This window comes from Hemitrygon akajei, chromosome 8 (assembly GCF_048418815.1).
Source record: "Hemitrygon akajei chromosome 8, sHemAka1.3, whole genome shotgun sequence".
Classification (NCBI taxonomy): Eukaryota; Metazoa; Chordata; class Chondrichthyes; order Myliobatiformes; family Dasyatidae; genus Hemitrygon; species Hemitrygon akajei.
This window is the reverse complement of record NC_133131.1, coordinates 34,511,596-34,533,694: the sequence shown is the minus strand read 5'-3', so window position 1 is coordinate 34,533,694 and position 22,099 is coordinate 34,511,596. Positions and strand designations below refer to the sequence as shown.

General features: G+C 40.7%; 1 protein-coding gene across 1 annotated transcript; it reads right to left on the bottom strand.

The window, feature by feature from the left end:
- Positions 1 to 488: 488 nt before the first annotated feature.
- On the bottom strand, positions 489 to 20,102 carry tbl2 (transducin beta like 2). Its single transcript, XM_073053579.1, has 7 exons — positions 19,929 to 20,102; positions 15,871 to 16,001; positions 8,474 to 8,658; positions 7,961 to 8,112; positions 7,420 to 7,546; positions 6,992 to 7,144; positions 489 to 3,629 (listed from the first exon to the last, which is right to left on the bottom strand). The coding sequence occupies exons 1-7, from the start codon at positions 20,044 to 20,046 to the stop codon at positions 3,173 to 3,175; spliced, it is 1,323 nt and encodes a 440-aa protein (XP_072909680.1). The 5' UTR covers positions 20,047 to 20,102; the 3' UTR covers positions 489 to 3,172.
- Positions 20,103 to 22,099: the final 1,997 nt, after the last annotated feature.

Genomic DNA, 22,099 nt, shown 5'->3' with positions numbered 1-22,099 from the left:
GTTAATGTATATTATAAATACACATTCTATTTCCTATATTAAGTATAATCTGGATTATTATCTTTGCCATTTAATGAAGGTAGGAATCCCTTGAATTTACAAGATTTCAAATCTGGCACATAAAGTATACTAAACTTTACAAAAATGTTTTAAGATATTCAAGTTTCATCATCTGTTGCAATTAACTACTACATTCATGACAATTATAGACTGGCTGTAAAATTTCTGCTTCAGCTGGCATTTTGCAGCAAGTTCCATTGAAGTGGGCCAACCTCCAATACAGGCAGTTGGAGATCCCTCTGATGTTCAACACTTATCAACATCTACATCTGTGCATTGCAAAAGAAGTGCTGGAAAGGATGCTGCATCTGACCTCCTGCTCAACTACTGGACTCACTTTGAGTACCAGATCACAGCAAGCCAAGAGGGTATAAATCCACTTCAATATCTGCCCATTTGGCATTCACCCTAGTCACAGATTTAAAAAGTTCAGATTAAGTTTTTCTTTATTTTTATTTCAGATAGTCAAAATACATTAAACTTTAAAGTAAAACAAAATTTAATTATTTTAATTTACCTTAAATTACTTAAATCCAAACAGTTCTTAATTTCTCTGAACATCTGTAACATCCAAAAAGGATGAAAATGTTCGGCAGCAGGTGGCTGCCAAAACCCATCAGGACAGAGCTGTGTTCAAAGCCTCAGGTTCTGCTGCCCGAGGTCTGGTTGTGACTCACAGCCTGCTTCACTTTGCACAAGGACAAGAGCTGAAGCCTCCAGCGGGTCCATCATGTGGACCAGGCTGAAGGCACTGCTGGACTAATGCACAGGCCACGTGTGGGATCAAACCCAATACCTTTTCTGTTTGGGATAGCAGGCTGCAATCTAATCAGCCTGCTGAAAAGAAGATGTACTTTTGTTTTAATAACAATCAGGCTGTCAGTATGAATTCTGGCCCCTACTGCAAACCAGGCTGCTGCAACTCTGACCTAGCAGAAGGCTGAAGATGGAGGCATCATATGCTCATTAACTAAAACACAGTTGATGACATCTGTCACATTGAAGTAGCTTTGTTATTTAAGGAAATGTGAAATTATTTGAGACTCCATCTGCTATGAACCCAAATAATGATTAACACTGTAGAAAGAAACATGACCACAAATACTGTCCCTAATAAAGCCCAATTCAATTACAATTTATCATCATACAACAGAGTCAAAATTAAAGGACGCTTTAAATTGTCCTAAATACTGTAAATCAAATTTTGAGCACCAATTCTGGTCAGCAAAGGGCTAAACAATGAAAAGCATTGGAAAAAGGTGAAGGCAGCTATAAGACAAATCACAAGTGTACAGAGATAAACTGTACAGAAAAGCAATGAAGATAAATTATTAAGTTGTTATGGAATTGTATGTGCATTATCAGATATGACTTAGTTGGAAATTTTATCTCTGAGGAAGAAAGCTGTGTGTTCAAGTTCCACTCCAGAGATTTCAATACAAAAATATAAAGCAGAAGCAAAGTAGTGCTGTATTTTATCAGAGGTGCAATCCTTCAGATTAGTCGTTAAATTGAGTTCTGTTCAACTCCTTATGTGAATGTTAAAGAGCCCATAGTATTCTCTGAAGATGAACAGCCATCCCTGGTGCCCAAACCAATTTTCTCCCTATAATTTACATCAATAAAACAGATAATCATAACACTATTACATTACTGTTTCTGGGAGCATTACTTTGCACAAGTTGTTAATGATTACACTTCTAAATATTTCAGTGGTGCAAAATAGGGCTTTTTTGTTTTAACCAATAAATAAATAAAACCTCAAGCCCACTTGTCTTGTTTTTCATTACTGAAACATTCAACCACCAATAAAAGCCAACAAATAGAATTCAAATTTCTCTCTTGGTGTCACTTGTAGTTTACAACACATATATATGGACTATTGATCATTCCAATTTGCTTATATGAGGTGCTAGGTGGAAACATCACAAAGAGCTGAAGGTATAAGTGATTACATTAACAAAATCAGGGATTTTACTAAATGTATTCACTTTGTGAATTGCCAGTACATGTCCAAGCCCCAGCATTCTCGGTGAAGAAAACAAACAAGGCAATGAGAGCAAGGGATCAATCACTTCTGGGGCTAAAGGCAGCTTGTTATAACAACTGTGCATATTTAAATACAGTACCGGCATGAATGTTGAAATCAATTACATCCTTTTATGTGAAGACGACCTTTATCACTTTGACAAAGTCATAGTGTCCCACATAAATAACTGAAAAGCTTCACCCTATCACAGACAAGTCAGATAAATCCACAACTTTGCTACTTTGATTTAGTTGCAGAGACCAAAAGTTGCCGCTTCTTGCTGATTAATATTTTTAATAATTGAAAATAATGAACTTCACTAGATACAAATTAAACGTAACAAAAATAGCACTGAACCAAACACAAATCCAAACTTTTCAAAACAATCATCGTGAATCTGACATCAGGATCATGAAAGTCAACATATGGAACAAAATTTCAGGACTGGAGTGAAATACCCTGCAGCTACTACATTGGTCTGTTACTGTATAAAGTTACTACATGGTACCTTTATCAGAGCAAACCGGAGATACATTTCTGATAGTAAGATCCCAAATTTAAACGCACAATTGGCCAGGCTAATTAAATTTTAAATTATTAGCCTGAGAAATTGAGAATTTTTCTTTCGGATTTACACATCTGCAGCATTTTAATTTTGATTCATTAAAAAAAATGCTGATAGTTTCTGCACAATTCTGTATTTTGAACCTTCATCACTCCAACACGGTATTAAAACCTGTAAGAAGTCCTTAAAGAATTTCCCTTTTTATAGGCTCAATAAATACACTACCACTGCACAATCATGACAGTTGCTGATGTGTAATGAAACAATAAAAGACCAAGTAAAAAATTTGAAAATTTATATACTCTCATTTATAGATACTCTGCTCCAGCCAAAACAGGTTGAAATTAAATCCACACATCAATTCCAATGGCTGTTGAGACCTGATAGCTGGAATCTAATGGCAAGGAATATTGCATCCACACTGTGTTACAAAAAATATTGAAGTGAAGTCACAAACATTCAACTGAGCCTAGAGACTCAGTAGTACAGGAAATGGAAGTCAACCCAGTTTGCTAGTGTTATTGTTTCTTTGCATAAATCATATCCAATGTGCTCTTCGCATCATCAATCTGCTGCTGTAACCTCTCCCGCATTGCATCAGTTGTTGCTTTCTTTAGTCTGCCTTCCATTTCTTCAACAACTGCTCGGTAACCCACCACATTGTGGAAGACCCGGATAGCACGATCACCACAAGAAACCAAAAACCTACTGTTAATATCAAAAGCCAGGTCGGCAATCTCCTCCCCGTGCACATTGAGAAATTCTTCTTCTTGACTGCCTGTCTTGGCATTATGCATCGTAATATTGAAGCCATTCGATATAGCTACCACCCTGGCATCGGGAGAAAGAGCGATTCGGCTGGAATCAGAAACATCACATTTCATGGTCAACAATAAGTATGGGTCCTGTTGCTGCTTGTACTGAACATCGGTGTCCCACAGCTTCCAGGTGCCATCTTTAGAGATTGTTGCCATTCTGGTCAGGAAACAATGAACAATTGTTAAAATTAATTAACATAAGAGATTTGATTCCATAGTAGTAAGAACCCTGATGAAATATTAACCTCTATTTAAAAAAATTCCAGCCCATAAGCTCATTGCTTTTCTAACCAGTTAATCACTCACTTCCAAATCACCAGCTAAAATTGTACACTGTTTATATTCTTTTTGAGATCTCATTAACTGAAACACGAAAATTTGATAGCAAGCAAGCTGCTCTTGGCATCATTCAAATGTTGTTCTATAACTGCAAAAAATAAATGGAAGTAACCAACCAAATACATTATGTACCCAAAGTTCAAATATGCAGAGTTGTGGCAGGAAGCAGCTCTATAGGTAGGTAACTGATATTATAGGACCTCCCAGGTTATGACAGGGTTCCATTCCCATGAACTGTTCACAACTCAGATGGTCTGCAAGTCAGAAATGCAGCAACAAACAAGTTCTCAACCAGTAGGAGATGTCTGCAGCCCTGCACCAGCTCACAAATGCACCCCACCAGTCTCCAAAACATCATTCTTAGGCTGTTAAGTAAGTCCAGCATTTGCAACCAGGGAAGAGCCTGTTTCTTTTGATTCTTTCACCCAAGGCTCTTTTTTTGTATGTTAGGTTAACTCTTATCCAAAGCAAGAAAAAAATTCAGAGACCTGTCTCCCTTGGATTTTTTTGCCAGCCACCCTAAATTTGTGCCTTCTGGTTTTCAAACCTACCACCAATGAGAACAGTTTCCTTTTGTTTTCTTATCTTGGTCCCGATGAATGTGAATATTACCAAATTTCCCCACAATCATTCTGTTCCAAAGTGAATACCAGCATCTATAGATCAGCCATTAAATAAATCCCCTCTGCTTTGGAACAATTCAAGTAAGTACTTTCTGCACTCCAAATCTTCATATCTTCCCCAAAGAGCAGTACCCAGCAAAGGAAACAACACAACAGTTGTGGCTTCTTTGTGCTTTATAAAAATTCATTATATTTGTACTCTAATAATATTTGTACTTTAAAAATAATTCCTTTCTTAAACATGCACCCATATTTCACATCCTTTTTGTATCTGCTCTCTTTGGATCATATTGCCTTCCGTCATTTATTCTACAAGAATGTAGCACTTCACACTTCTGTGCATAAAATTCCATCTGCCACGATGGCACATTTTGTTTCCTAAGCTTCTGTGCTCTCTTGATGTCTATCACTACAATGTTTACTAAACTTCTGCGTACAACTAATGTATAAATATGCCCTGCTAACTCAAGTCTAATCATTAACAGAAAAAACGTCATCTTTAGTACAGATTCTTGTAAACACCATGCTGCGCCTTCCTCCAATCCAAAAAAAAATCTTCAGTACGGTTTCCTTTCACATGTCAATTTGATAACAACACTACATTGGAACCTATTTTTAAAACGTCAAATTCAATTTATCAGAAGTCATTCAAAAATTCACATACACATCAACTGCATAAACCACATCAAAAAACTCAATCAAGCTGACTGAACATCAAATAAAAGTAGAAACAGCTGGAATCCTCAGCATTTCATGTATCACCTCTTTATATAGAATGGAGGAGTACTCCTGGGTTTAGTCTTGTTTTCAATAAGCATTTAACAAGCTGAATTTTCCAGTGCCCTGGTACACCATTGGCCAAGATCAGACAGAGATGGAGGACCTTCACTGCTGCCCTAAACACGAGTGGTGAAACGGGAAGTAAGTAGGCGGTACACCATTCCTAAGTAGATATGGAAGCACAAGGCCAGTATATCCAAAAAACATTTTGCTCTTCTCCCTAATAATTTATAATGCATCCCATTTGGACCCAAAGATATCAATTTCTAGCCTATCAAATACCATGTAGCATGTTTCTCCTTGGAAAACAAATAATAAATATTGATTTAGAACAGCTACCATGCACCATCTCCTTACTGTGCCCTACTCTGTTTCACTGTACTGCTTACAATCTATCGTCTACGCTTATGCTCTCCCGCTGCCTTTTATTTCCTTTGTCATTTCCCCTATGATCCCTCTACATATATTTGAAACAGTACCACTCAAACATTATTAATGTACTTCACTAACAAGAGAAAATCTGCAGATGCTGGAAATCCAAGCAATACACATAAAATACTGGAGGAATTCAGCAGGCCAGGCAGCATCTAGGAAAAGAGTACAGTCAACACTTCGGGACGAAACCCTTTGGCAGGACCGGAGAAAAAAGCTGAGGAGTAGATTTAAAAGTCAAAGGGAGGGGAGAGAGAAACACAAGGTGATAAGTGAAACCTGGAGGGGGAGGAATGAAAGAGCTGGGAAGTTGATTGGTGAGAGGCAGAAGGCCATGGAAGAAAGAAATGCAGGAAGAAGAACCAGAGGGAGGCGATTGATGGGCAAGAAGAGAAGAAGAGAGAGGGAAAAGGGGATGGTTAAATGGTGAAGGGGGTAGAGTGCATTACTAGAAATTTGAGAAATCAATGTTCATGCCATCTGGTTGGAAGTTAACCCAAACAGAATATAAGGTGTTGTTCCTCCAACCTAAGTGTGGCCTCATCACAACAGTGGAGGAGGCCATGGATGGACATAGCGGAATAGAAATGGGAAGTGAAATTAAAATGGGTGACCACTGCGTGATCCCTCTTTTTCCGGCAGCCTCACAATCTACATCCAGTCTCACCAATATAAAGGAGGTCACACCAGGAGCACCTAACATAGTATATGACCCCAACAGGTGGGGGGGATCAGTGGGGAGAGATGAATGAACAAGGGAGTCACGTAGGGTGCGATCCCTGCAGAAAGCAGAGAGTAGGGGAAGATGTGCTTGGTGGTGGAGGTGGCAGAAGTTTCAGAGAATTATGTGCTGGACATGGAGACTAGTGAGATGGTAGGAGAGGACAGGAGGAACCCAGTAGGGTGGTGGGACTAGTGTGTAGTTGCCTAGCTTGTCCTGTTGCCCTTCAGAGCAGAAACAGAATTTTCAATTTACTTCTGATAAAGGAACAACAAGGAGGGGCTAACTTCTGGTACCTCACCCATGGATAAGAAAGATCAAAAATGTCTAACTAAATCTTAAACACCCTTGTTTCCCATTGAAACTGGAATATGGGTTTTGTGATATTATCTTGATTCACTTAATTAATGGAGAATCTTAAAATAATGAAGGTTTTTGACCATATTCTGAATAAAATATTAATGATCTTTAATGGTTAATCATTATCAGGATAAGAAAGATCTGAGAAAGGTCACTCAAAATGTACGTATACAGTTCTAGGTTATATGCCAGTATAACAGATTCAAAATGTAGCTAGCCTTCAAACCAAAGCCAAGACTGCAGGTCACAAAAGGTAGTTCTCACCGTCTGGAGTCATTGGAGAAAGCAAATGAGTAAATCCCAGCTGAATGCCCCTTGAGGTCAAAGGCTCTCATTACTTCTCGGAATTCTCCCGATTTGGTAAAACATACTTCCCAAACTTTCACGTCTGGTGTAAAGCCACACGAGGCCACAAATCTGCAGGAAAGTAAATGAACCATAAGCCATGGAATAGAGGCTTCAAAAATTGTACAAATTTGATGTTGCCATAGCTATTCCAACAAGGATGTGACATTAGTGAGAGTATGCCACAAAATGGAACACTTGCTCCAACACAGCCAGGGAACACTAGCACTGAAACATCGTTTGATCAGACCACTGGAGGTTTATTCTGTGTAGTAAAAACACATATTTACTAGCCTACCATGACTTAAGATTGAAAAATGAAATCAGCAGAAAGGCAGGACACTGACCTTCCACATGGAGACACAGTAGCATAAGCATTGTTCATCTGATTAGTATTAATTGTAGCAAGAATCTCTCCTTTCAGATCCCAGATTAGGATGGTAGTATCACTGGAGGCAGACATAATGAACTTCCCTGAGATTGAAATTGACAGTTATTACAGTCTGGTCCATATATATTTACTCTGTACGAAGGTGACTGTACTATGAAAAAATTTATTAGTTGCATTGCCATACTGATAGACTGCACAGTCTCAACATATGGATTTACTTATACAACTTCCTTATTAGCAAGTCTACAATTTTAGTCAGGCACCGACAATAATCCTTCAAACACTGTGGGGACAGAAGCATGGCAGGTCATCCCAGGTCACTGTCACACAGTTCAGAATTCAGCACAAAGTGATTTTGAGACGCGAGTGCTGAAGTGGTGGGGCTGGGGGTGAAAAGAATATTTACAAAACATCACTGATAACAGAAAAATACCTCTAAATAAATATAATGAAATACTTGATTAATTCCAGTGAACCTGAACATCATTGCATTCTACCTGTTTCAGCAATTCCAATGTTCACAATAGGAGCTTTGTGCCTCTTTTGGAAGTCTTCAGGTGCAGCGGTGAATGTGTATGAACCATCATCCCTTTTTGTCATTTTAAAAACACGAATTGTTTCTTCATTTGCTAGCCATGTGATGAAGGCTCTTCAGTGAAAGAGAAAAAATTGAAAAGAAAATGACATCAACACACTACTATTATATCAGGTGCCCCAAGATTGATATGTAGATTGTCACAGAATAATAATGGTCAAACACTGAAGCTTCAGAACTGGCTGCAATTGCCACCATGCATAGTTGATTGGGAGGGAAAACATTTGGCATTGCCCATTCTACTGAACCTAAGCAAGTGAATCGTCATGAAACATCCAGAACAGCTAAAATTATATTCTTCCTTGGCAGACAACCGCTAAAGTTAAGAGGACTACCCAAAGTTAAAACAAGGAGGAAAAAAAGAACAGCAGTGTAATAATAGCTTGTTAACAAACATCAATACACGACATTTTACCTGGAGTCAGGGCTGAAGCACACATGCAAGGCATGATCAAGTTCAACATTAGCACGCATACAACGATGGTCACGCTCTAGAAAATCTTTTGTACTCCAAATTCGAACTGTGCGGTCATCAGCACAGGAGGCTAGGTACTTCCCATTGCTACTAAAATCGAGGCAGCTGATATTTCCGCTGTGGCCCTTAAAAACAAAATCACAGTTCAATTCAAATAAATATTTATCAGTAATTGAAAACCCATGCATTACTTATAAATGTCGTTTTTAATGATCAGCATACAAGTTTTATACAAAAAAGAATTTAGAAAAATGCCATTCTAAGTGTTTTAATATCATTGTGCAAGACTGTAAAAATGGTCCTGATTATCAGCAGTTAACCTTCTTAAAAGCAGAATTAGTGATGCTTCCTGAATTTAAAAATAATAAGCTTTCTTGGGCATCAATAAGTACCATACACTTATATATTACAAAGTTAATACTAGGCAATTATATAAAGGAAGTAATGCCCGAATGCCTCTGAGAGCAACAAGAATTAAAACAGCAGTGGAAGCAAACACTCAAAACTTTTCAAGCAGAAAGGCTACAAAGGCAGTTAGATACATAACTAGATCAGAGGTAAGATGTAAGAATTGAATTGAATTGACTTTATTTCTTACATCCTTCACACAGAGGAGTAAAAATCTTTGTTATGTCTCCGTCTAAATGTGCAATTTATAGTAATTTGTAATAGTATGTGCGACAGGACAGTCAATATAGCACAGAAATACATTTGTATCAGTATGAATTATTCAGTCTGATGGGCTGGTGGAAGAAGCTGTCCCAAAGTCTGTTGGTCCTGGCTTTTATGCTGCGGTACCATTTCCCGGATGGTAAGAGCTGGAATGTTTGTGGTTGGGGTGACTTGGGTCTCCAATGATCCTTCGGGCTGTTTTACGAAATTGTCTCTGTAAACGTCCTGAATAGTGGGATGTTCACATCTACAGATGCGCTGGGCTGTTTGCACTACTCTCTGCATAGTCCGACGATTGAGGGAAGTACAGTTCCCATACCAGGTAGTGATTCAGCCAGTCAGGATGCTCTCAATTGTGCCCCTGTAGAAAGTCCTTAGGATCTGGGAACTCAGGCCAAACTTCTTCAACTGTCTGAGGTGAAAGAGGCACCATTGTGCTTTTTCACCACACAGCCGGTACATACAGACCACATGAGGTTCTCAGTGATGTGTATGCCGAGGAACTTAAAGCTATCCACCCTCTCAATCCCAGATCCATTGATGTCAATAGGGGTGAGCCTGTCTCTATTCCTCCTGTAGTCCACAACCAGCTCCTTTGTTTTTGTGACATTGAGGGAGAGATTGTGTCAGAGTGATGACTTCTTCTCTAGGCTGGCAAATGATACTTAAAGGGTTGACGGTGGATATGCAATGGAAAGCATTTAAAGATCGCATGGATGAACTACACAATTGTTCATCCCAGTTTGGCAAAAGAATAAACCAGGGAAGGTAGTGCACCCGTGGCTGACAAGGGAAATTAGGGATAGTATCAAGTCCAAAGAAGAAACATATAAATTAGCAAAAAAAAAGTGGCACACCTGAGGACTGGGAGAAATTCAGGAGGACAAAGGGCTTAATTAGGAAAGGGAAAAAAGATTATGAGAGAAAGCTGGCAGGGAATATAAAAACTGACTGTAAAAGCTTTTATAGATACGTGAAAAGAAAAAGATTGGTCAAGACAAATGTAGGTCCTTTACAGTCAGAAAAAGGTGAATTGATCATAGGGAACAAAGACATGGCAGACCAATTGAATAACTACTTTGATTCTATCTTCACTAAGGAGGACATAAATAATCTTCCGGAAATAGTAGGGGACCGAGGGTCTAGTGAGATGGAGGAACTGAGGGAAATACATGTTAGTAGGGAAGTGGTGTTAGGTAAATTGAAGGGATTAAAGGCAGATAAATCCCCAGGGCCAGATGGTCTGCATCCCAGAGTGCTTAAGGAAGTAGCCCAAGAAATAGTGGATGCATTAGTGATAATTTTTCAAAACTCCTTAAATTCTGGATTAGTTCCTGAGGATTGGAGGGTGGCTAATGTAACCCCACTTTTTAAAAAAGGAGTGAGAGAGAAACCAGGGAATTATAGACCGGTTAGTCTGACTTCGGTGGTGGGGAAAATGCTAGAGTCGGTTATCAAAGATGTGATAACAGCACATTTGGAAAGAGGTGAAATCATCGGACAAAGTCAGCATGGATTTGTGAAAGGAAAATCATGTCTGACGAATCTTATAGAATTTTTTGAAGATGTAACTAGTAGAGTGGATAGGGGAGAGCCAGTGGATGTGGTATATTTAGATTTTCAAAAGGCTTTTGACAAGGTCTCACACAGGAGATTAGTGTGCAAACTTAAAGCACACGATATTGGGGGTATGGTATTGATGTGGATAGAGAATTGGTTGGCAGACAGGAAGCAAAGAGTGGAAGTAAACGGGACCTTTTCAGAATGGCAGGCAGTGACTAGTGGGGTACCGCAAGGCTCAGTGCTGGGACCCCAGTTGTTTACAATATATTTTAATGATTTAGACGAGGGAATTAAATGCAGCATCTCCAAATTTGCGGATGACACGAAGCTGGGCGGCGGTGTTAGCTGTGAGGAGGATGCTAAGAGGATGCATGGTGACTTGGATAGGTTAGGTGAGTGGGCAAATTCATGGCAGATGCAATTTAATGTGGATAAATGTGAGGTTATCCACTTTGGTTGCAAGAACAGGAAAACAGATTATTATCTGAATGGTGGCCGATTAGGAAAAGGGGAAGTGCAACGAGACCTGGGTGTCATTGTACACCAGTCATTGAAGGTGGGCATGCAGGTACAGCAGGCGGTGAAAAAGGCAAATGGTATGTTGGCATTCATAGCAAAAGGATTTGAGTACAGGAGCAGGGAGGTTCTACTGCAGTTGTACAAGGCCTTGGTGAGACCGCACCTAGAGTATTGTGTACAGTTTTGGTCCCCTAATCTGAGGAAAGACATTCTTGCCATAGAAGGAGGTTCGCCAGATTGATTCCTGGGATGGCAGGAGTTTCATATGAAGAAAGACTGGATCGACTAGGCTTATACTCACTGGAATTTAGAAGATTGAGGGGGGATCTTATTGAAACGTATAAAATTCTAAAGGGATTGGACAGGCTAGATGCAGGAAGATTGTTTCTGATGTTGGGGAAGTCCAGAACGAGGGGTCACAGTTTAAGGATAAAGGGGAAGCCTTTTAGGACCAAGATGAGGAAAAACTTCTTCACACAGAGGGTGGTGAATCTGTGGAATTCTCTGCCACAGGGAACAGTTGAGGCCGGTTCATTGGCTATATTTAAGAGGAAGTTAGATATGGCCCTTGTGGCTAAAGGGATCAGGGGGTATGGAGAGAAAGCAGGTACAGGGTTTTGAGTTGGATGATCAGCCATGATCATACTGAATGGCGGTGCAGGCTCAAAGGGCCGAATGGCCTACTCCTGCACCTATTTTCTATGTTTCTATGTTAATATTATTTGAGATTAGGCCAATCAATGTAGTATCTTCAGCAAATTTAATTAGCAGATTGGAGCTGTGGGTGGCAACACAGTCATGGGTATACAGAGAGTAAAGGAAGGGGCTTAGGACACAGCCCTGAGGGGCACCTGTGTTGAGGGTCAGGTGTGAGGGAGCCCACTCTTACCACCTGATAGTGATTTGACAGGAAGTCCAGGATCCAGCTGCGCAAGGCAGGGTGAAGCCGAGGTCTCTGAGCTTCTTGTCAAGCCTGGATGGAACTATGGTGTTGAACGCCAAACTGGATTCAAGAACAGCATTCTCACATAAGCATCCTTCTTCTCCAGATGTTCAAGGACGGTTGTGTTGAGCTGTGGCTTTTGTGTCATCAGTAGATCGGTTGTGTCTGTAGGCAAACTTTAAGGGGTCCAGTGTGGTGGTAGCATGCTGCAGATGTAGTCCTTGACCAGCCTCTCAAAGCATTTGCTTATTATTGATGTGAATGCGACAGGACACCAGTTGTTCAGGCATGTTACCTTGATCTTTTTAGGTACAGGAACAATGGTGGATGTTTTGAAGCAAGAGGACACTCTACACTGGGAGAGAGATTAAAAATGTCTGTAAACACAGCTGCTAGTTGTGCCACAGACTTTCTGAGTACCCGCCCTGGGATGCCATCAGGTCCTGCAGCTTTGCAACTGTCCCACTCATTGGAAACACCTGCGTACTTCAGCCTCAGAGAAATGAAGCACTTCATGGTTTTTTTTGTTTTACCGAATAGTAATTTGACTGTATTTTTTGAGGAGACAATGCTGGGCACAGAGACTTTAGAGAAAATCCAGCAAGACTGCTAAAAAAAAAATGTAAAAATCGATGTGATTCGAGGGAGGCTAGCCAATTGGATTCAAAACTGATACAGTGGTAGGAAATAAAGGATAACAATCGATGGCTGTTTTGTGACTGGCAGATTCTTATAAGCAAGGTTCCTCCTGCCTTTTTTCTATATTAATGAATTAGACCTAAATGTAGGGAGCAGAATGTTATTTGTAGATAATATGAAAATTAGCCATTAACTAAGGGTGAGGAAGAAAGCTTTAAATTGCCCAAAGATCCTCAAAGGTTCGGAACAGGTCACAGAGTAGATAAAAGGACACATGGGATTCTTTATTAGCTGTAGCAGATAATATAAGAAGAAGAAAGCCCTTAACTCTAAGTGGAATTATCGGGACATCGTATTTTTATGACGCTAATTTGCTAGCTCGACACTCAACCCAGCACTGATGAAAAGTGTGCAAGGGAGGGAGCCAGCTGGATTCGAATTCGGGAATCTTCACTCCGAAGTCCAGCGCTGATGCCACGACGCCACCAGCCGGCCCAAGATAATATAAGTGGAGGTATTTTAAATTAGAACTGTGCACATTACTAATTGGATATATTTTCAATAATTATTACAGGAAATGTCCAATTACTTTGAAGAGAATGGAGAGGAGATTTAAGAGGATGTTGCCAGGACTGGAAAATGTTCTGGCTGAATTAGGACTGCTTGCTTTGAAAGAGAAGCTGAGGGAGACTGAACGGAGTATATAAAATGAGGACTCAGAAAATGTGGATTAGAAAGACACATTTCCCTTGGCAATGGAAAATAAAAGCAAATACAAAGTAATTAGTAGAACTGAGGGGAAGAATATTTTCACTCTGGTGATTACAGCTTGGTGCAGTTTGGAGCGGAATGTGCTGACTGGAGGCCAAGAAGTCTGGAGACAGGCTGCAAGCCCACGATCACCTCCATTTCTCACTAATCTCGCTGATTAAAGCATCAAGCAAGATTGAAATCAATGAGGCTGAGAGCAAATGTTCAGCACTGTCTGCCTGCACTGAACTGGTCTCTCCCTCTCTCTCTCTCCTTCTTGTACAATGCTGCCAGAGCCTTGGGTCTCAGGCAAGGATTAATCCACATAGTTTGTGGATTGAACCCCGTAGTTGATGTCATGATGCGTTTCTGGTTACTCCTTTCTATTCCTATTTTGTGCAATTTTGATTGGCTCTGCAGCCTGCAGTCAACAAACGACACAGCACTAAATTGAACTGAACTGAACTAAACTGTGGTTTAATGCTTTATATTCTGTGCTTTTCACTCGTTTTTTGCCATTGCAATTTGTTTGCACGTTGGGTATGTGATGTACTCTTTAAATGGGTTCCAAGGTGTTTTTATTGTTTCATGGCTGTCTGTGTGAAGATGAATCTCAGGATTGTATATTTCATACATAATTTGACAATAAATACACTTTGATCTTTGAAACAGGGGTTGGGAAGTCACTGCCTTGAAGAGATGATGGTGCCAGAACTCTCATCACATTTCATGTTTAAAGCAATTTATAGTACACGTGCAAACAGCATGAATATCTGTTCCGGAACTCAAAGGACAGTTTTCACTGTCCCTTACTGCAACAACCAGTTTTCACCATCAAGCATGGAGAAAAAGCAAAGTCAACTTAAGTAAAAGTAAGATTTCTAACATCATGTAAAAATGTAATGTTTTAGTTAAAATGCTGCTGAATTTACTTTGATTACATCAATATGTAATACAGCACAATTTCTGCCTTATTATCTAGTAGTGTCACAGAGTGTATTATCAACAATATGCAACATACATCTCCAGGATCATTATGAGTTACATCTTCATTTACCCATATGTACAATCCTGGGAGGAACTTCTAAACTAAGATCTGTTAAGAAATACGAGTTGCACAGTCTAATATTAGTTGTCAATTAAATCAAAGATATTCACAAGGGCACATTCTGGTCACCACTTGAAGAAGATCTCCAGAGTAGATGAAGAATGGACAAAATCCACCACATATTAGCAATTTGTTTACACTGAATAGATTCAGGAAAAATTCAAAAGGTGAACATTAACATGCAAAAAAGGAAGAAACTCATAATTTTTCATAGAAACTAAGCCATTTGACCCATCGACCAAATGCTGGCTCAGAGAGAAATCACAGCAGCCCCATTTTCTCACTTATTTCTCTAACTTATTCTCTTTCCCATGCATATATAACATCCCCAACTATCCTTCCAGCCACCCACACTAGGGACAAATAACTACCAACCAGCATGATACTGGGTTGTGGGCAGAAACTGGTGAAACCGGGAGAAATCCGTGCGGTCACAATAAAAATGTGTCAATTCCACACAGGCAGAACTGGAGGTCGAGGTCAAGATCAAACCCATGCCTGAGAAACAATTAAAACGCTGTGTGATACAGGACAGTGCTACACATGTGTACAAGAACAGGCCCTTCAGCCTAAGGTGTCTGTTTTAAATGCTGCTATAGTATCTGCTTCCACCACCTCCCTTGGCAGCGCACAGAAGTATTTTCTGACGGGGGTTAAACCTTATTTGCTTTTGCCACAGCAACACCAACGAGCCTGAGGCTCAACCAGACTCATAATCTTAAATTCTTCTGCAGAGACATAGGTATTAATTAAACAAAAGCAAAATGTAATGTCATCTTCTCTAAGCATTACCTTTACTTCTCTCTTCACAGCTGTTGTCTGACTTGAGTATCTCCAGCATTTTCTGTTTTTGTCTCAGATTGAGCATCTATTTTTTTCGATAATTAATTTCCACAAAACCCCTGTTTTGCAATATTTGTTACATTGTCTATAGTCTTAAAACCATTTTTAGCATGAAAAAGGGTGGAATCCAGCAATATCTAAGATAAACCTCAAAATGATTTTCAACATTAAAGGCAGCATTTATCTGAACCACAGGAATTACTTGTTTTCCCAATTCTTGATGATCATACTGAGCTTGTTGCTCTTACATTTGCTGAGACTGATAATTTTGCGTGTCTGCCTAACTTTAAAGTTTCTTACCTTCAGTGAAGTGGCCAGCAAAGGGTGGGTAAACACATGCTGCTGTAACTTTTCTTTGCGTGAACGTTGCAACTTTTGCTTCTTTGATGCCACATTCCTCTCACTCGCATCATTACTGACTTTACTGTCTTCTAAATAAAAGAACAGAAAACTTCAGTTCAGCCACCAAGTAAAAAGCTATCTAAAACTGAAGTGTTCAGCTAAACAATCTGCGCATCTGAGTCAGAAAGAGGAGCAAAAGTTTGAGCCCTAAAAGGAGTGTAAGACATTAAATCACATTTCAACCAAGACTGAACACCAGAATGCCATTTTCACAAAACCAGTTCAACGTTGCCTAACAACGCATGTTCTACCTCTGCCAGCTCATCACTAAAACATGGGATAGAGTTACCCATCACTAGAATTTTCTAACATACTTCTATATTCCAAGTGTTTAATGAATTAGTACAGTATTGTGCAAAAGTCATAGGCACGTATATATATCTAGGGTGCCTTAGACTTTTGCACAGTACTGTATTTGTTAATGTGGAGTGGACAGCAAGTTTGTAAATTTGATGGTAGCAAAGGACATTAGGAATGGCGAGGGTGGAGCTCCATGGAAGGGATGTGAGACACATGGTGGAGGAGTGTGCCAGAGGTGGTGGGGGTGGGTGGGGGGGGGGAATTGGCGAAGACACACTCAGCCCTGAGACACCAGACAAGGTCATGTGATTCCAAACAACTGGTTTAGATCATTACAGAATGTCTCTCTGGTGCTTTCTGCTCCCTCCCTTCCCCTGTTCCCCAACTACAATCCCCCTTTCCTGCCCCTTTCCCACTCTCAGCCCACAACCGAGACCCATATCATAATCATGTTTATCAACAATGTCCTGCTGAAGGGTCTTGGCCTGAAATGTTGACTGTACTCTTTTCCATAGATGCCGCCTGGCCTGCTGAGTTCCTCCAGCATTCTGTGTATGTTGCTTGGTTATTTCCAGCACCTGCAGATTTTCTCTTGTTTGTCATGTCATGATTTTTTTTTGCTGCAACAGTACAGTGCAACACATAGAATTACAAACCCCATTTCCAGAAAAGCTGGGATATTTTCCAAAATGCAATAACAAAAATCTGTGATATGTTAATTCACGTGAACCTTTATTTAACTGACAAAAGTACAAAGAAAAGATTTTCAATAGTTTTACTGACCAACTTAATTGTATTTTGTAAATATACACACATTTAGAATTTGATGGCTGCAACACACTCAACAAAAGTTGGGACAGAGGCATGTTTACCATTGTGTTACATCACCTTTCCTTTTAATAACACTTTTTAATCATTTTGGAACTGAGGATACTAATTGTAGTAGATTTGCAATTGGAAATTTTGTCCATTCTTGCTTGATATAAGACGTCAGCTGCTTAACAGTCCGTGGTCTCCGTTGTCTGATTCTCCTCTTCATGATGCGTCATACATTTTTAATAGGAGATAGATCTGGACTGGCAGCAGGCCAGTCAAGCACACGCACTCTGTGTCTACAAAGCCACGCTGTTGTAGTCCGTGCAGAACGTGGTCTGGCATTGTCCTGCTGAAATAAGCATGGACAACCCGGAAAGAGATGTTGCCTTGATGGCAACATATGTCTCTCTAAAATCCTAATATACGCCTCAGAGTCAATGGTACCTTCACATACATGCAACTCACCCATGCCGTGGGCACTGATGCACCCCCATACCATCATAGATGCTGGCTTTTGCACCTTGTGCTGATAACAATCAGGATGGTCGTTTTCATCTTTGGCATGGAGAACTCGACACCCGTTTTTTCCAAAAACTAGCTAAAATGTGAACTCATCTGACCACAGCACACGGTTCCACAATCTTTTGGTCCATCTGAGATGAGCTCGGGCCCAGAGAACTCGCCGGCGTTTCTGCATAGAGTTGATGTATGGCTTCCTCCTTGCGTAATACAGTTTCAAGTTGCATTTCTGGATGCAGCGACGGACTGTGTTAAGTGACAAACACAAGGAAATCTGCAGATGCTGGAAATTCAAACAACACACACAAAATGCTGGTGGAACACAGCAGGCCAAACAGCATCTACAAGGAGAAGCACTGTCGACGTTTCGGGCCGAGACCCTTCGTCTTGAGTACTCCCGAGCCCAGGTAGCTATAATTGTCACAGTAGCATGACGGTTTTTTTAGGCAGTGCCGCCTGAGGGCTCGAAGATCATGCGCATTCAAAAGTGGTTTCCGACCTTGCCCTTTCCGCACTGAGATGTCTCTGAATCTTTTCACAATATTATGTACCATAGATGTTGAAAGACCTAAATTCTCTGCAATCTTGCATTGGGAAATGTTCCTTTTGAACTGACTAACAATTCTCTCACGAATTTTGGCACAAAGGGGTGAGCCACGACCCATCCTTGCTTGCAAAGACTGCGCCTTTGATGGATGCTACTTTTATACCCGGTCATGATACCTCACCTGCTACCAATTAGCCTGCTTAATGTGGTGTCTTCCAAACCAGTGTTACTTGAATATTCTGTGCACTTTTCAATCTTATTTTAACTCTGTCCCAACTTTTGTTGAGTGTGTTGCAGCCATCAAATTCTAAATTTGTGTATTTTACAAAATAAAATTAAGCTGGTCAGTAAAACTATTGAAAATCTTTTCTTTGTACTTTCGTCAGTTAAATAAAGGTTCACGTGAATTAACATATCACAGATTTTTGTTTTTATTGCATTTTGGAAAATATCCAAACTTTTCTGGAAATGGGGTTTGTACTTAAAAGTCTTAAACACACTAGCTGTATATAACTGCCCAAGACTTTTGCACAGTACTGTACATAAAGTGTTGGTACTGAAGCCTAAAGAAAGAGGGCACCAAGATTATTTCCAAGGGCCTTAGCATTTCCTTAGTCAGGACTGGGAATTCTTTTTTCTCCCTTAGAACACTTTAATTGAAAGTGTTTCTGCTATCTGTTCACACAACTTGAGAAAAAGATCCCTGGATCAATAAGTAGCATGTAATAGACTCAGCAACCCCGATGCTTCAAAGTTTAAGGAAAGATGTCTGGCCAGAATGGATTTCAAAGAGATGGTAACCATTATAATTCTGTCCAACATACTTATGGAAAATGTAGACTAGAAGTGAAAGTTCTCAATTAGGAAAATGCCAATTTTACTGTGCTTAGATATGATATAGCAAATCATTACTGGAGTCTGAGAGCAGCAGGGGGGATTCAAAGAAGAGATATTGACTGATTAGGATGTGTCCATAATCACTATCTTATGCAAACACATTATTATTCACAAACACATTATTTTCCACACCTACAGTGATGACACACAGCTCCCACCTACAACCTTCTGATTCCTACATTATCTTTAAGCTGACAGACTATTTAATCATCGTCCACCTAATGAATAGCTAGGATTGCAGATCTGTTTATTCACTGAAAAACTATGTGAAACCTCCTCTCTAAAAGCTTTGAAAACTGACAGGTAATCATGTAGAAATGTACAAGATCCTGGTCGGGCTTTATAGGGTAGAAACGCTTCTTCAGGCAGACTCCGCGACCAGTCTCAAATTAAGGGGTGGGCTATTAAGTTCAATACCTTCCAAACCCTAAATGTCTCCATTCCTTGGTGTAATGCTCTAATTGCAGGCACAAGAGACTGTGGATGCTGAAATCCGAAGCAACAAGAAAAACACTAGAGGGATTCAGCAGGTCAGGCAGCATCTATGGAGAGAAACGGCTAGTCCACGTTTGGGGTGTCTATCCATTTCCTTCTATAGATGCTGCCTGACTCACTGAGCCTCTCCAAAGTTTTATCAAATCTTCTGTCTATAAGTGCCTCAGGATGTGGCAGATTTCGGAGTGCTGTACAATCTGTGGATGATCTGGCTGGGCCTTGCTCGCTGGTCTCCTTACGTGAATGAATGAAGCCCCGGAGCATGACTGGGGTAACGGCCGCGCGGTCCTCCCGCCACCAGGGAGCGGTACCGGCCGCTCCATTCAACGCCTCGGCCGCCTGTAACCCTCCCCAAGCCCTGTCCAGCCGTTCTGCACCTTACCGTCGCCGCTGTCGTCCCGCTGCGGCAGTCCATTCCGCGACCTGCTCAGCACCGCCGAGATGAGGAGAACGAGCGCCCCAAGGAGCAGGGAAAGGGCGACCACAGCGAACTGGTCCATTCGCCCGGCTGCGCGGCAACGTCAGCGCGCGTGGCAGCGTGGCGTCTGCACGTCGGGAGGAAGGGGCGGAATCGCCTTACGTGTGTTTGGTCGACGTGGCTGCCGCGAAGGTGGCTTTCGTCAGCGCGTCGCCGACGTCCCTGGAGCGCGAGGGTGTTGTCCGGCCGGGGGACAGAGCGGACCCCAGGAGATGGTTGACCCTTCCTCTCTCGGTTATTGCCGGCCGAGGAGGTTGTCCAGCCTGATGGTAGGGTACCTCACCTTGACCCACAGCCAAAGTCCTCAAGTTCGGGTTGAAGCAGATCTTTGGGCAGCGAGTGGTGATCCGCACCTGGGTGGCCGTTCGCAGATTCGGGCTGTAGGCTGTGCATGGTGCTTTTGACAATAAACTCGACTTCGACAGTGCTCCTCCACTCAACAAAACTAAATGTTCTCTTCTCGCTACTGTCGTCAGAAAGAAGGTGGAGCCCACAGCACCAGGTTCAGGAACAGTTATTACCCCTCAACTATCAGGCTCTTGAACCAGTGCCCCTTCGCTGATCAGTCCCCAAAACCTACGGGACTCACATTAAATGCTGGATGAACTCACCAAGCCAGGCAGCATTGATGGGAAAAAAAGTAGACAGGTCGACGTTTTGAGCTGAGACCCTTCATCAGTCCTGAAACATCGCCTGTTTCTCATCATAGGTGCTGCCTAGCCTGCTGTTCCTCCAGCATTTTGTGTGTGTTGCTTCGATTTCCGGCATTTTTTTGTCTTTGTGCCAAAACCTATGGACTCACTTTCAATGATTCTTTGCCTCATGTTCTGGATATTTATTGCTTTCTTGCCTTTTAGTTTGTTCATTCATTCATTTATTTATTTGTAGTTTGTTGTCTTGCATATTGGTTGCTTGTCTGTCTCATTGGATGTGATCTTTCATTGATTCTGTAGTATTCCTTGGATTTACTGTGTATGGCCATAAGAAAACAAATCTCAGGGTTCTATATGGTGACATATATGTACTTTGATATCTGGAATTGTACCACACCTTTCATGTTAGCCATTTTGCCTCAAGGCAGCACAATGCAAGGGTGTCCAATGTTGACAATTTTGCTGTCATGCATTTGATTTTATTCAGTACCTGTCTTCATTTTACAAAGCTATATTCACTGTAACGAACAATCCTTAACAAGGTTCAAGTACATGTTTCTAGTTTCAAGTTTAATTATCTTCAGAATCAGGTTTAATATCACTGGCATATGTCATGAAATTCATTCAACCATACATGAATATAACCAAATGAAACTGCGTTCCTCTGAGGCTAAGGTAGAAAACACATTGCCAACAACACACTGCACATAACACAAATAGCATGTGTGGTCATGATTTCAGAAGCAAAACATACAGTTAACAAAGAGAGCGAAGGGCGCTGAGTAGGCTACGGTCAATTATGGAAAACCCTGAACATCCTCTACATAGCACCATCCAGAGACAGAGAAGCAGTTTCAGCGACAGGTTACTGTCGATGCAATGCTCCTCAGACAGGATGAAGAGGTCAATACTCCCCAATGCCATTAGGCTTTACAATTCAACTGCCAGGACTTAAGAACTTTTTTTTTTAAAGCTATTATTAATGCTTTTTGAGTTAGTGATTTAGATGCATATCATATTATTACTGAGTTAAGTATTGTATGTAATGAGTTTTTGCTACAACAAGTGTATGGGACATTGGAAAAAATGTTGAATTTCCCCATGGGGATGAATAAAGTATCTATCTATCTATCTATCTATCTATCTATCTATCTATCTATCTAAATATAATCCAAGTCCCCGAGTTTTCATGGCCTAGCTTGTTATTTCACTGAGTGAACACTGGAGGGCAGCGTGGAGCAAAAACTAGAATGTCAAGGGACAGCGCTCTTAAGGTTAATTGGAACCACTAATAAGAATAAACAAGTTTTTCTATTCCCTGTATTAACTTTGTAAGTTAAGTCCACTTACAGTGAATTATAAATAATAATTTAGATCATAGGAACACACACAAAATGCTGGAGGAAATGTGTTGCTTGGATT

Bases quoted from the DNA above. Each gene is read 5' to 3' on its own strand.
- tbl2 (XM_073053579.1), bottom strand. From the start codon at position 20,046: ATGGACCAGTTCGCTGTGGTCGCCCTTTCCCTGCTCCTTGGGGCGCTC. The intron at 7,145-7,419 runs GTCAGTGTCCTG...ACTTTCCTGCAG, and splicing joins ACTGTGTCTCCATGTGGAAG to ATTTGTGGCCTCGTGTGGCT. The intron at 3,630-6,991 runs GTGAGAACTACC...TTTCCTGACCAG, and splicing joins TTCTCCAATGACTCCAGACG to AATGGCAACAATCTCTAAAG.